General features: G+C 57.8%; 1 protein-coding gene across 2 annotated transcripts; it reads right to left on the bottom strand.

Moving 5' to 3' along the window:
* Positions 1-13: 13 nt before the first annotated feature.
* SART1 (spliceosome associated factor 1, recruiter of U4/U6.U5 tri-snRNP) lies at positions 14-15516 on the bottom strand. 2 transcript variants are annotated; one of them, XM_066570614.1, is made up of 20 exons: positions 15189-15516; positions 14691-14742; positions 14394-14449; positions 12953-13079; positions 12126-12231; positions 11289-11366; positions 11104-11203; positions 10055-10194; positions 9000-9188; positions 8314-8435; positions 7632-7780; positions 7118-7248; positions 5893-6057; positions 5126-5239; positions 3968-4055; positions 2865-2955; positions 1951-2086; positions 1336-1425; positions 487-608; positions 14-194 (listed from the first exon to the last, which is right to left on the bottom strand). In XM_066570614.1, exons 1-20 carry the CDS (start codon positions 15508-15510, stop codon positions 176-178), a joined length of 2397 nt encoding a protein of 798 aa, XP_066426711.1. In that variant the 5' UTR covers positions 15511-15516; the 3' UTR covers positions 14-175. The 2 variants fall into 2 exon arrangements, with proteins under 2 accessions (XP_066426711.1, XP_066426712.1); XM_066570615.1 differs by lacking the exon at positions 14-194 and having other exon boundaries at positions 495-608; positions 1991-2086.
* Between the last annotated feature and the right edge of the window lie 89 nt (positions 15517-15605).

Below are 15605 nucleotides of genomic sequence, written 5' to 3'. Positions count from 1 at the left end.
CGGTGACACAAAGTGACTCCAGAGGCCTTTATTGTCCCCAGGGCCGGGGAGGGGGACAGGGGTGTCCCCAAGGGTGTCCCCGGGGTGTCCCCAGGGTTCCAGGGGTGTCCTGAAGGGTCCCAAAGGTGTCCCCAGGGTGTCCAGCGATGTCCCCAAGGTGTCCCCAGGTGTCCCCTCACTTGGTGATGGTGTTCCTGGAAGGAAAAGGGGGGGGTGTCAGCGGCCCAGTCCATCCCAGTTCCCCCCAGTCCATCCCAGTTCCCCCCAGTGCTCCCAGTCCCCTTTGAGTCACTCCCAGTCCACCCCAGACCTCTCTCACTCCATCCCAGTCCCTCCTAATTCCCCTCCCAGTTCCTTCCCACTCCATCCCAGTCTCTCCCAGTCCCCCCACCAGTCCATCCCAGTCCCCCCCAATCCCCTCCCAATCCCCTCCCAATCCATCCCAGTCCCCCCAGTCCCTCCCAGTGCTCCCAGTTTGGCGCTCACGCGTTCATGCTCTTGCCGGAGCCGCTCAGGACGATGTACGGCGTCTTCTGCGCCCGCTGCTTCTCCTGCAGCAGCGCCACCGTGCCCAGGGGGGTGTCACTGGAGCTCATCTTCTTCAGCAGCTGCGCCCCAAAAAACGGGGGGGGACCCCCAAATCAGGGGAACCCCAAAAACCCCGGGAACGGCCCCAAAAAAACCCCGGAGAATTCCCCAAATCCCAAAGGGAACCCCCCCCCCCCCCGAGTTTTGGGGGCTGGGGGACACTGGGGGGACATTGGGGCTCCCCTTCTTTGGGGGCTGCACCCCATAATCAGAGGGGCACCCCAAAATCAGGGGGAGCCCAAAGACGTTGGGAATTCCCCAAAAAATTCCAGGAAAAAACCCCAAAATCACAAGGGAAACCCCCAATCCCATTGCAGGGTATTGGAGACCCCAAAACCTCGGGGAGACCCTAAAATTGGGGCTGGAGGTGCCCAAATTTGGCTTGGGATTCTCCAGTGGAGCTGGGGGGACCCCAAGAGGCTCCAGGGGACCCCAAAAGGCTCCAGGGGACGCCAAGATCAGCCTGGAGGATCCCAAAATTTGGGCTAACAACCTCAAAAAACATCCCAGGAACCCCAAAATTGGGGTCAAAAACTTCAGCAGCACCACGAGACCCCAAAATTGGTGTGGAGACCCCAAAATTTGAATGGAGATCCCCAAAATTGGGCTGGAGACCCCAAAAGTGGAGTGGAGGCCCCAATGAGAGCACAGAGGGGGTCTCAAAAATCCCCCCAAAAAAATCCCCAAAATTCCCCCAAAATTCCCAAAAAAGTCCCCAAAATCCCCAAAGCCCCCGATGCCCCTCACCGCCTCCTCATCCAACTTCTTCATCCTCCTCTCCGTCTTCATCTTCCCCGAGCCCTTCCCGTGGAAGCGATGGGAGAGCTGCCGGAAGGCCTGGGGACAGCACGGGGACATTGGGGACAGCACGGGGACATTGGGGACATTGGGGACGCTGGGGACACTGGGGACATTGGGGACATCGGGGACATTGGGGACACTGGGGACATTGGGGACATCGGGGGGCTTAGGGACATTGGGGACATTGGGGACATTGGGGACATTGGGGGTTTGGGGGGAATGGGGACACTGGGGACATCAGGGGGACATTGGAGGATTGGGGGGACATTGGAGACAGCAGGAGGGACACTGGGGACATTGGGGACATTGGGGACACCACGGGGCTTGGGGATGTTTTGGGGTCAGGGGACACCGTGGGGGTGCTGGGGACACTGGGATGGGTTTGGGGACATTGTGGAGGGTTGGTGACACCATGGAGGGTTGGGGACACCGCGGGGGTGTTTTGGTGACACCATGGAGGGTTGGGGACACCGCGGGGGTGTTCTGGGGACACCGCGGGGGTGTTTTGGGGACACCGTGGAGGGTTGGGGACACCGCGGGGGTGTTCTGGGGACACGCCACCTCTTTGGGGGTGAGCTTGCGGCCGGTCTCGTCCACGTACTCGATCTTGACGTCGGGTCTGTAGCCGTCCTTCTCCTTGAAATCCTGCGTGAAACCCCGGAACTCCTCCCGCCGGCTGTACTTGTCATCGATGGCCCTGGGGACACCATGGGGACATTGGGGACACATTGGGGACACCATTGGGGACATTGGGGACACCATTGGGGACATGGGGACACCACTGGGGACATTGGGGACAGCACTGGGGACACCACTGGGGACAGCACTGGGGACACCATTGGGAACTCCTCCCGCCGGCTGTACTTGTCATCGATGGCCCTGGGGACACCATGGGGACATTGGGGACAGCATTGGGGACACCATTGAGGACATTGGGGACACCATTGGGGACATTGGGGACATTGGGGACACTGGGGACACCACTGGGAACTGCTCCCGCCGGCTGTACTTGTCATCAATGGCCCTGGGGACATTGGGGACATTGGGGACACCACTGGGGACACCATTGGGGACACCATTGGGGACATTGGGGACACCATGGGGACACCATTGGGGACACCATTGGGGACATTGGGGACACCATTGGGGACACCACTGGGGACATTGGGGACAGCACTGGGGACACCATTGGGGACACCATTGGGAACTCCTCCCGCCGGCTGTACTTGTCATCGATGGCCCTGGGGACATTGGGGACATTGGGGACAGCATTGGGGACATTGGGGACACATTGGGAACTTCTCCTGCCGGCTGTATTTGTCACCAATGGCCCTGGGGAGGCTCTGAGTGACAGAAGAGGCAACACCAGGGATGACACGGGTGACCCTGAGGTGACCCTGAGGTGACCCTGAGGTGACCCTGAGGTGACACTGGGGCCACCCAGGGGACACCCAGGGGACATTTGTGACACTCACATCTTGTCCTCGATGCAGTACACGGCCGAGGGCAGGGATTTGTTCGGGGCTTTCACTCGCGCCACCTTCTGCACCGTGGTCTCCAAGAGCCCTGGGGACAGGGGGGACACGTGGGACACCCCACAGGGACCCCAAAACCCCACAGGGACCCACAGAACCCCACAGGGACCCCAAAACCCCCACAGGGACCCCAAAACATCACAGGGACCCCAAAACCCCACAGGGACCCCAAAACCCCACAGGGATCCCCAAAACATCACAGGGACCCACAGAACCCCACAGGGACCCCAAAACCCCCACAGGGATCCCCAAAACCCCACAGGGACCCACAGAACCCCACAGGGACCCCAAAACCCCACAGGGACCCACAGAACCCCACAGGGATCCCCAAAACCCCACAGGGACCCCAAAACATCACAGGGACCCCAAAACCCCCACAGGGACCCCAAAACATCACAGGGACCCCAAAACCCCACAGGGACCCCAAAACATCACAGGGACCCCAAAACCCCACAGGGATCCCCAAAACCCCACAGGGACCCCAAAACATCACAGGGACCCCAAAACCCCACAGGGACCCCAAAACATCACAGGGACCCACAGAACCCCACAGGGACCCCAAAACCCCCACAGGGACCCCAAAACCCCACAGGGATCCCAAAACATCACAGGGACCCACAGAACCCCACAGGGACCCCAAAACCCCACAGGGACCCACAGAACCCCACAGGGACCCCAAAACCCCCACAGGGACCCACAGAACCCCACAGGGACCCCAAAACCCCACAGGGACCCACAGAACCCCACAGGGATCCCCAAAACCCCACAGGGACCCACAGAACCCCACAGGGACCCCAAAACATCACAGGGAACCCCAAAACATCACAGGGACCCCAAAACCCCCACAGGAACCCCAAAACCCCACAGGGATCCCCAAAACCCCACAGGGACCCCAAAACCCCACAGGGACCCCAAAACCCCCACAGGGACCCCAAAACCCCCAAATTCCCCCCAAGTCTCACTGTAAGAACCCCAAACTCCCGCACACCCCCAAACCCCACCGAGGGACCCCAAAGCGCCCCAGCTTTGCCCCAAATCCCGACCTTTGTTCTGGCAGAGCAGCAGCGCCGCCGCCAGGCCCCGGTTCACGATGGGCTCCTCGTCCAGGATCGTGGTGGACGAGGCTGAGAACTGAACAAGGGGGGGTCAGGGGGCACCCCAAGGCCGGGGAACCCCGAAAACCCCACGGGGTCCCAAAAGGGGGAGTTTGGGGTGAGTTCGTTTTTGGGGGGGCCTCGTTTGTGGGGTCTCCCCATTTTAGGGTCTCGTTTTTTGGGTGTTTTGAGGGTGCTCATCCGTGGCCCTCCCATTTCAGGGCTTTCCCCCCCCCAGTTTTGGGGTTTCCCCCAAATTTTGGGGTCCCTCATTTACGAGATTTCCCCATTTTGGGATCCCATTTTTAGCCTCCCCTCTCTATTTTAAGTTGTCCATTTCCACCCCGAATCTTAAACTGCCTCCCATTTTTGGGGTCCCCCATCCCGTTTTTTGGGGTCCCCCATCCTTTTGGGCTGTTTCTCTCAATTTTTGGGGTCCCCCAGCCCATTTTCAGGGCCCCTCCATCCCATTTTTGGGGTGTTTCTCCCCATTTTGGGAATCCCTATCCCATTTTCGGAGCCCCCCCCATGCCGTTTCTGGGGTCCCCATCCCATTTTTGGGGTGTTTCTTCCAATTTTTGGGGTCCCCCATTCCATTTTCAGAGTCCTCTATCCCACTTTCAGGGTGTTTCTCTCAATTTTTGGGATCCCCCATCCCTTTTTGGGGTGTTTCTCCCCATTTTTGGGGTGCTTCCCCCTGTTTTCGGGGTGTTTCTCCCCATTTTTGGGGTGCTTCCCCCCATTTCCGGGGTCCCCCATCCCATTTTTGGGATGTTTCTCCCCATTTTCATGGTCCCCCATTCCATTTCCGGGGTCCCCCATCCCATTTCCGGGGTGTTTCTCCCCATTTCCGGGGTGCCCCATCCCATTTCCGGGGTGTTCCCCCCCATTTCCGGGGTCCCCATCCCATTTCCGGGGTCCCCATCCCATTTCCGGGGTGCTCCCCCCCATTTCCGGGGTGCCCCATTCCATTTCCGGGGTGCCCCATTCCATTTCCGGGGTCCCCCATTCCATTTCCGGGGTACCCCATCCCATTTCCGGGGTGCCCCATCCCATTTCCGGGGTGCTCCCCCCCATTTCCGGGGTGCTCCCCGTTTAACCCCTCACGTCCTGGTGCTGCCGTTCCTCTGCCAGGTTCACGCTGCTCCACCCCACGTTCTCCTCCCCCTCCGAGTCCGGCGGCTCCGGGGGCGACGCCGGGCGCCCGGCCCGCTCCAGGGCCTGGGGACACCAGGGGGACGTTGGGGACACCATGGGGACAGCAGGGGACGTTGGGGACATTGGGGACACCACGGGGACACCATGGGGACACCAGGGGGACGATGGGGACAGCAGGGGGACACCACGGGGACATTGGGGGATTGGGGACACCAGGGGACACCATGGGGACGATGGGGACAGCAGGGGGACATGGGGGGACAGCAGGGGAGACAGAGAGGACAAACATGGGGGGAACAAATCCATCCCAAAACTCCCCCAAAATCCCCCCCAAAAACTCCTTTAACCCCCCCCAAACCGCTCGCAATTCCTCCCCAAACTCTCCCAAAATTCCCCCCAGACTGGCCCCAAACTGGCCCCAAATTCCCCCAAATCCCCTCTAACCCCCCCAGACTCCCCAAGTCCCCCGCAAAACTGCCCCAGACACCCCCAAATTCCCTGAATCCCCCCCAAAAACCCCCAAACCCCCCAGCCCTGACCATGAGCTCGTCCTGCTCCTCGTGGTTCCCAGCCAGGCCGTAGGTGGGGATCCCCCCAAATCCCCCCAAATCTCCCCCAAATCCCCCCTAACACCCCCAAATCCCCCCCAAATCCCCTCTAACGGCCCCAAATCCCCCCCAAATCCCCTTTAACCCCCCCAACCCCCCAGCCCTGACCATGAGCTCGTCCTGCTCCTCGCGGTTCCCGGCCAGGCCGTAGGTGGGGATCTCGCCCAGGGTCCGGCAGAACTCGGAGGTGGCGTTGAAGACGATGCTGCCCCCCCCCCGCGGGTCCGGGCCCCCCGGGACCCCCCCGGAGCCCCCCCGGAGCAGCTCCAGCACCTGGGGGGGGCAGGGGGGACCCCGGATTTGGGGTTAGCGCCCCCGTTTTAGGGGGTCCTCCATAGGGGGTTCGGGGAGGGCGCTGGGATTTGAGGGGGGGGTTTGGGATTGGGGGTCCCGTAGGGAGGTTTAGAGGTGCCAGGGGAGTTTTGGGGGGATTTGAGGAGGAATTGGTGGAGATTTGGGGGAGTTTTTGGTATTGGGGGTCCCAGAAGATGATTTGGGGGGGCCATGGGGAGTTTTGGGGGGATTCGGGGCAGTTGGTAGAGGAATTACTGGAGATATGGAGGAGTTTGGGGCGTTTGGGGCATTTGGGGCAGTTTTGGGGGGATTTGGAGAGGAATGGGGGGGTTTGAAGAGATTTGGGGCAGTTTTGGGGGCATTTGGGGCAGTTTGAGAGGGATTTCGGGGAGTTAAGGGAAGATTTTGGGGGATATTTTAGGGTTTCTGGGAGGAGCAAATTTGGGGCTTCTCAGGGAGATTTTAGGGGCACCCCGAGGGATTTTTGGGGTGCTAAGTGGGAGCTGTTTGGGGTGCTGTGGAGACAGAGTTTTGGGAGGTGTTTGCTGGGGTTTTGAGGGGGATTTGAGGAGGATTTTGGCGGCAGTTCGGGGTTTTTAGGGGGATTTTTGGAAGGGATTTTGGGGAGTATTCACGAGGATTTTTTGGGGGTTTTAGAGGAGGATTTAGGGGTTTTTTTGGGAGGGTTTTGGGGGGATTTTGGGGGGGATTTTGGGAGGGTTTTTTGGGGGGATTTTGGGTGGGATTTTGGGGGGGATTTTGGGTGGGTTTTTGGGGGGATTTTGGGGGGATTTTGGGTGGGTTTTTGGGGGGATTTTGGGAGGGTTTTGGGGGGATTTTGGGTGGGTTTTTGGGGGGATTTTGGGGGGATTTTGGGGGGATTTTGGGGGGGATTTTGGGCGGGTTTTTGGGGGGATTTTGGGCGGGTTTTTGGGGGGGATTTTGGGGGGATTTTGGGCGGGTTTTTGGGGGGATTTTGGGGGGGTTTTTGGGGGGATTTTGGGGGGATTTTGCGATGATTTTTGGGGAGGGGTCTCACCTTCTCTCCCCCTCCCTCGCGCAGCTCCCGCAGCTGCCGCAGGCGCCGGCCCCGCTCCAGCTGCTGCTGCAGCTCCTGCTCAGCCTCATCTTCCTCCAGGGCCGGGGGCGTCCCGGGCGGGGCGGCCTCGTCTGGGGGGACATTGGAGTCAGGGGGACCCCAAAATCCCAGAAAATCCCCCCAAAAAATCCCCCTCAAGAGCCCTAAAACCCCCCCAAATCCCCCTGAATCCCCTGACTCCTTCTGTATCTCATCCTTGTGCAGGGCCGGGGGGGCACAGGACATGGGGGACCCCAAATTCTGTAAAAACCCCTCAATACCTCCCCCAAAATTCCCTCGAAAATCACCCAAAGCTCCCAATCCCCCCAACGTCCTCTCAAACTCCCCTCTAAAATCCCCCCAAAATCCAGTCTGAAAGCCCCCAAAACCCCACAGAATCCCCCCAAACCCCACAGAACCCCCCGAACCCCACAGAATCCCTCTACAATCCCCCCAATCCCCCAGACCCCCCCACCGTCGCTGCTGATGTCCATGTTCTCCGTCCGGGTGTCGTCCGAGGGCAGCGGGGCCTGGGGGGTCCCCTCGGGGGGGTCGGGGCCGTTTTCGGGGTCCCCCCCTGCCCCCTCCTCATCCTCCTGCACCCGCCGGCCCCGGCCCCGCGACCTGCGGGGGATTTGGGGGGACTGAACCCCAAAAATGACACCCAAGACCTGCCCCAGGCACCCCCCAGTCCCACCAGGACCCCAAAATCCCCCCAGGACCCCTCAAAATCGTCCCCAGGAACCCCAAAATATCCCAGGGCCCCCCAAATCCCCCCAGGACCCCCCAAATCCCCCAAGAACCCCTCCCCAACCCCTTTGGACCCCTGGATCCCCCCTAGGACTCCCCAAAATCCCCCCCAAGACCCCCCAAAATCCCCCCCAGGACCCCTCAAATCCCCCCCAGGATCCCAAAATCCCCCCCAGGATCCCCAAATCCCCCCCAGGATCCCAAAATCCCCCCCAGGACCCCTCAAATCCCCCCCAGGATCCCAAAATCCCCCCCAGGACCCCTCAAATCCCCCCCAGGATCCCCAAAATCCCCCCCAGGATCCCCAGATGTCCCCCAGGACCCCCCAAAATCCCCCCCAGGACCCCCCCAAATCCCCCCCCAGCCCTTTTAGGGCCCTCCCCCCACCCCAGGACCCCCAGCCCCACCTGGAGCCGAAGTCCCCCTGGGTGTCCCCCGGGGCCGTGGCCAGGAGGTCGTCGGCCCTCAGGGGCTTCTCCTTCCTGCGCAGCTTCCGCACGCGGCGCCGCGTCTTGCGGAACGTCACCGCCTGCGGCCCCAAAACGGCCCCGCATCACCCCAAAACCGCACCCAACCACCCCAGAGCTATCCCAAAGCACCCCAAAATCCCCCCCACAGGCCCCAAATCCCCTCCACATTGCCCCAAAATCCCCCCCACAGACCCCAAATCCTCACCGAATTACCCCCAAATTACACCAGAAGTGCCCCAAGTTACGCCAAAGTTACCCCAAAATCCCCCCCGGGACCCCAAATCACCCCAAAATCCCCTCTAAGTTACCTCCAATAACCCCAAATTACCCCAAAAATCCTCCCCAAGTGACCCCAAAGTCCTCCCCAGGCCCCCAAACTACTCCAAATCCTCCCCAAGTGACCCCCAAATCCTCCCCAAGTGACCCCCAAATCCTCTCCCAATAATGCCAAATCCCCCCCAAAACTGTCCCCCCAATGACCCCAAACCCTCCCCAAATTACCCCAATTCCCCCCCAAAATGCCCCCCAATGTTCCTCCCCCCAGCACCCCCAAATCCTCCCTAAGTTATTCCAGCCCCCCCAATGACCCCCAAATTCCCCCCAACCCCCCCCTCCCCCCTCACCATCTCCTCGGGGCTCAGGTACTCGCTGGCCAGGCGGGGGAGGGGCAGCTCCAGGCTCTGGGGGGCGGGGCCTGGCGGGGGGAGGGGCCCGGGCCGGGGGTCCCCGCCCGTGTCCTGCGTCCCCCCCGGGCCCAGGCGGAACGAGGGGCGCGGCCCCGGCTCGTCGTACTGAGGGAGCAGCGCCGGCGCCTGAGGGGCACGGGGAGCGACACGTGTGTGGTGATAGCAAACGATGTATCGCGATATCAAACGATATATCGTGATATCAAACGATGTATCGCGATATCAAACGATATATCGTGATATCAAATGATATATCACGATAACAAATGATGTATCGTGATATCAAATGATATATCACGATATCAAATGATATACCATGATGTCAAATGATATATCGTGATGTCAAACGATGTATCGCGATATCAAATGATATATCGCGATATCAAACGATATACCGTGATGTCAAATGATATACCATAATATCTAATGATATACCATGATATCAAATGATATACCGTGATATCAAACGATATACCGTGATCTGAATTGATGCATCACAATGTGTCGTGATACTTCACAATACCAATCAATATGTCATGATATATCATGATATCGATCGCTATATGGTGATGTGTCACGACTTGCCATGTTATCAATCAATAAATGCTAACATGCCGTGATATCGATCAACATGTGCTAATATGTCACGACACATGGTGATATCTTGTGATATAACACCACGATGTTGCGATATGTATCTGGTTAATATATATGATACACAGTGATATATCACGATATCTCGCGCTCTGCGCTGCTATATCGCGATATCTCACAATCTATGTTGCTATATCGCGATATCTCGCGCTCTGTGCTGCTATATCGCGATATCTCATGCCCTGTGCCGCTATATCGCGATATCTCACGATCTGTGCTGCTATATCGCGATATCTCGTGCCCTGTCTTGCTATATCGCGATATCTCGTGCCCTGTGTTGCTATATCGCGATATCTCGTGCCCTGTGCTGCTACATCGCGATATCTCCTGACAGGTACCTGGGAGCCGGGCCCGGGCTCCTGCTCTCCGTAGGGGTCGTAGTTGGGGCGGCGCCGGCGCAGCTCCTGCTCCTCCTGAGCGCGCGCGGCCGCAGCCAAAGCCACCTGCTCCAGCACATCCTCACCGGCCTCCAGGACACCTGGGGACAGCCAGGGACAGCCAGGGACAGCCAGGGGACAGGGACAGAACAGGGGACAGCCAGGGACAGACAGGGGATAGACAGGGGACAGACAGGGACAGACAGGGGATAGACAGGGACAGACAGGGGACAGACAGGGGATAGACAGGGACAGACAGGGACAGCCAGGGGATAGACAGGGACAGCCAGGGGATAGACAGGGACAGACAGGGGACAGACAGGGACAGACAGGGACAGACAGGGGACAGCCAGGGACAGACAGGGGATAGACAGGGACAGACAGGGGACAGACAGGGACAGACAGGGACAGACAGGGGACAGCCAGGGACAGACAGGGGATAGACAGGGACAGCCAGGGGACAGCCAGGGACAGACAGGGGATAGACAGGGACAGACAGGGGACAGACAGGGGATAGACAGGGACAGACAGGGACAGCCAGGGGATAGACAGGGGATAGACAGGGACAGACAGGGGACAGACAGGGACAGCCAGGGGATAGACAGGGACAGCCAGGGACAGCCAGGGACAGACAGGGGACAGACAGGGGATAGACAGGGACAGACAGGGGACAGACAGGGACAGCCAGGGGATAGACAGGGACAGCCAAGGGACAGCCAGGGACAGACAGGGACAGACAGGGGACAGCCAGGGACAGCCAGGGGACAGGGGACAGAACAGGGGACAGGGACAGGGGACACAGCCAGGGGACAAAGGAAAGGAGGGGACAGCGGACACAGGGAGGTGACAGGGAAGGGACAAAGGGGACAGTGAGAGGACATCTTGGACAAGGACAGACCACCCCACACCCAACGTACCCTCCCCATGGCCCTTGGGGACAGCCCTGTCCCCACTGCCCCCTCTCCCTGTGCCACCACAATGTCCCCGATGTCCCCGATGTCCCCACTGACCCCTGTCCTTGAGGGTCAGCACCAGCGTTTGTCCCTCGGGGATCGAGGCCGGGTCGTGCTCCACCGTCAGCCCCTGCAGGTCCCGGGCACTGTAACGCTCCTGGGGGGCACAGGGGGGTCACTGCCTGTCCCCAGTGTCCCAAATGTCCCCAAGGTGTCCCCAAGGTGTCCCCAGTGTCCCTCACCCTCCGGCGCCGCTGGAACTCCTCCTCCACCAAGGGGCTGACCCCGAACTCCTGGTCCATCTCCTCCAGCAGCTTGGCCTGCAAAGCCCCCAGTGACACCAGTTTGGGGACACCAAGGGACACCAAGGGACACCCCCAGCCCCATCCCAAAGGAATGGAAACCTGGAAGTTTCTCACCAGGAGAAAAACGACCCCAAAATTCCCATTTTTGGCTCAGAACTTGGCAACAAACCCAAGGGAAACGCTCCCAAATCCTTCAGGTTTAATGGGGTTGTTTGGGGATGCTCTTAAAAATCGGATTTAACCTTGAAGCGATTCCAAAACGCCTGAAAATTGAGGTGGGAGCAGAATTTTGGGGTCAAAATTTGTGATTTTGGCACCGTGCTTGAAAAGTTTACTGCAAAAAGCAAAATTTTAAGGCCTCAAGGCACCGTTTTTAGGGGGGATTTGAGGGAATAGCCCTAAAAATCACACTGAGGGTAAAAATTCTTAAAAATTGGGATGAAATCTAAATTTTAGCCTTCAAATTCCCTATTTTAACCCAAAAACTTATTTCAAAAGAAAGATTTAACTCCCAAAATCTTTAATTTGTAGGAAATTATGAACTAAAAACCTTAAACTTCAACCTAAATTTCAGGCAGCTCCACAATTCCCAAAACCTGGGACAAAATCAGGATTTTAGGTGGGAAAACCCATAAAAAATCCCCTAAAAATCCAAATTTTTGCTGTAAAATCGCTAAAAATTGGGGCAAAACCGCCGGTTTTGGACTGAAACTGGGGGGGATTTGGGGTTTTCTGGGATTTGGGGTTTCCTGGGGTTTGGGGGTCCCTTCCCACCCTTTTCTCTGCCAGCTCCTTCTCCCTCTGCAGCGCTCGGCTGCGCTCGATCCACGCGGCCGCGTCGTCCAGCCAGGGCTCCTCCTCCCCCAGCGTCTTCACCTTCCTTTTTGGGGCGAAAAAAGCACATTTCAGGATCCCCACAAACGCCTCAAATCAGCCCCGAACCCCTAAAATCCTCCTGGGTTTTCTCGGCTTTGCAAAAATTCCAAGTTTTTCTCAATACTCGTAAAGATTTTTACTTGGATTTGCAGATTTTACCCCGATATATTTTTTGTGCTTCCTAAAAAAATTCCTAAAGTATTTTCTGTGCCCTAAAGCTCTGTCCCAGACAGTCTTAAAATCCTCCCTAAACCTTTCCTATTCCCCAAAATGCCATCCTGGCCCCCCAAAATTCCCCCTGAGAACCCCAAATCCCCCCTGGAATCCCCCAATTCCTTCAAAACCCCCTCTCAGCTACCCCCAAAATTCCCTAAACACCCCTCAAATCCTTCCAATTCTTCCCCAAAGATCCCAAATTCCTTCTAAATTCCCCCAAATCCCCTCCCAGGCCCCTCAAACCCCCCCAATTCCTCCTCCAGACACCCCCAAACCCCTTCCCAGCTCACCAAAAATCCCCTAAACGCCCCCAACCCCCCCCCCAAATCCCCTGCCAGCTCCCTTAAAATCCCCTAAACACCCCCAAAATCCCCCAATTCCTCCCCAAACACCCCCAAATCCCCTCCCAGTGCCCCCAAAATCCCCTAAACAGCCCCCAAACCCCCTCCTAACCCCCCCAATTCCTCCCAAGCCCCCTCCCCGTGCCCCCCGCGCCCCCATTTCCGTACCCCAGTTTCTGGTTCAGCAGCCGTTTCTCCTTGGCCGCCGCCAGCTTCTCGCGGATTTCCTCGCGCTGCCGCAGCGCCAGGGGATTGATCACCTCGGCTGCCACCGGGTCCTCCTTGGTGCCTGCCTCTGCTCCAAAACAGCCCCAAGTCAGCCCCGAAATCGGCCTCAAAATCAGGCCAAAATCGGGGGAAAATCAGCCCCAAAATCGGCCTCAAAATCGGGTGAAAATCAGCCCCAAAATCAGCCCCAAATCAGCCTCAAAATCAGGCCAAAATCGGGTGAAAGTCAGCCCCAAAATCGGCCTCAAAATCAGGCCAAAATCGGGTGAAAATCAGCCCCAAATCAGCCTCAAAATCAGGCCAAAATCAGCCTCAAAATCAGGCCAAAATCGGGTGAAAATCAGCCCCAAATCAGCCTCAAAATCAGGCCAAAATCGGGTGAAAATCAGCCCCAAAATCGGCCTCAAAATCAGACCCAAATCAGCCTCAAAATCAGACCCAAAATCGGCCTCAAAATCAGGCCCAAAATTGGCCCAAATCAGGCCCAAAATCGGCCCAAAATCAGACCCAAATCAGCCTCAAAATCAGCCCCAAAATCAGCCAAAATCAGGCCCAAAATCGGTCCAAAATCAGGCCCAAGTCAGCCTCAAAATCAGCCCCAAAATCTGCCCAAATCAGGCCCAAAATCAGGCCCAAAATCAGGCCAAAATCAGTCCCAAACTCAGTCCCAAACTCAGTCCCAAACTCAGTCCCAAACTCAGTCCCAAACTCAGTCTCAAAATCAGCCTCAAAATCAGGCCAAAATCGGTCCAAAATCAGGCCCAAAACCAGGTCCAAAATCAGGTCAAAAATCAGGCCAAAAATTGGGCCAAAGTCACCCCCAAAGTCAGCCCCGGGGCACCCCAAAATCAGTGAAATCAGCCCCAATATCAGGCCCCAAATCAGGCCAAAATTTGCCCCAAAATCGGCCCAAAAGCAGGGCAAAATGAGCCCCAAAGTCAAACCCAAAATCAGCCCCAGGGCACCCCAAAATCAGCCCCATATCATCCCCAAGGCACCCCAAAATCAGCCCCAGAATTGGTAAAATCGGCCTCAAAATCCACCCCAAAATCAGCCCAAAAATCAGCCCCAGGACACCCCAAAATTTGCCCCAAAAATCCCAAATCAGGCCCAAAATTGGTCCTGAAATTTGCCCTAAAATGCGGTGATAAATCAACCACAAGATGGCCCAAAGTACCCCAAAACTGGCCCCAAAATGAACCGTGAACATCCTGAAATCAGGCCCAGGAATCAGCACCAAAATTGGCAAAAACAACCCCAGAATCAGCCCTTAAATCAGCCCCTGGGTTCCCCTAAAACCAGCCCAAAAATCAGCCCCAAACCCCCCAAAATCAGCCCCCAAAAACCCCAAATGCCCTGAACTCCCCCAAATTCCCCTCACCTTTCTTGGCCGTGCTGGTCTCCAGGGGCTTCAGTCCCAGTTTGGCCCGGAGCTTACTGGGAACCACAAAAGGGTCAGGGGGGTTCCAGGGTGGGGGACCCCAAATTTGGGGGATTTGAGGGAGGGGAAACCCCAATTTTGGGATATTTGGGGTGGGGGAAAATCCCAATTTTGAGGGATTTGGGAGGGGAAACCACAGTTTGGGAAAATTTCGGAGATTTGGGATGGGAGACCCCAATTTTGAGGGGGATATGGGGGAGAAAACCCCAATTTTGGGGGATTTTGGGGGGTCCTCACTTGGTTTCTTCCACGCTCAGGGAGGATTCACCTGCTGCAGATTTGGGAGCAGCTGTGAGGAGTAATCAAGAAATTATTAGTAATTAATTAGGGTGGGGGGAGATCCTCTGGTACCCCCTGAGGTGCTGCCCCAGCCCAATACACTCATGGACCCCAAAATCCCCCTTTTGACCCCCAAAATCCCCCTTAATGTCCCAAAAATTCCTTTTAACACTCTAAAATTCGACTTTAAGCCCCTAAAATTCGCCTTTAACGCCCCCAAATCCCTTTTAACACCCCAAAATCCCCTTTAACCTCCCAAAAATTCACTTTAATTCCCCAAAACTCTCTTTTAACCTCCCAAAATCAACTTAAAATCCCTAAAATTCCCTTCAGCCCCTCCAAAATCCCTCTGGGGTCTCCCCCATCCACAGCTGCACCCCTCGAAAACCCAAAATTCCCCCAAATTCTCCCCAAATCCCCCCAGGCCCCCCCAATTTTTTCCCCTCCCGCCCTCACCGGGCTCCTCCCGCTCCTCCTTCCTCTCCCTCTTGGCTCTCCGCTCGTTCTCGGAGCCGCCCCGGCCATGGCCGCTCCTCCCGGCCTCCTCGGCCCCTCCGCGCCTCGAGGAACCGGAGCCTCCCCCGGAGCCGCCGCGCTCTCCCCGGGAGCGGCTGCGTTTCCCGCGCCGCTCCCCGCCACGGTGCCGGTGCTTGCGGTGCTCGCGGGGCCGCCCCGCGCTGCTGCTGCTGCTGCCGCCGCCGCCCGTCCCGGCCGCCCCCGGGGCCTCCTCGGACGCTTCGGTCCCACCGCGCTCCCGGTGCTTCTTCGAGGCGCCCATGGCCGCGCCGCCACTTCCGGGAGAGAGCGGGACTTCCGGTGGTTGCCATGGAGGCGCTTCCGGTGTTCGGCTACTTCCGGTGGAGCGCGGTGCTG

The sequence above is a fragment of the Molothrus aeneus genome, unplaced genomic scaffold (genome assembly GCF_037042795.1).
Source record: "Molothrus aeneus isolate 106 unplaced genomic scaffold, BPBGC_Maene_1.0 scaffold_30, whole genome shotgun sequence".
NCBI classification, from domain to species: Eukaryota; Metazoa; Chordata; class Aves; order Passeriformes; family Icteridae; genus Molothrus; species Molothrus aeneus.
The sequence above is the reverse complement of the archived record's forward strand: the minus strand, read 5'-3'. Positions and strand labels throughout refer to the sequence as shown.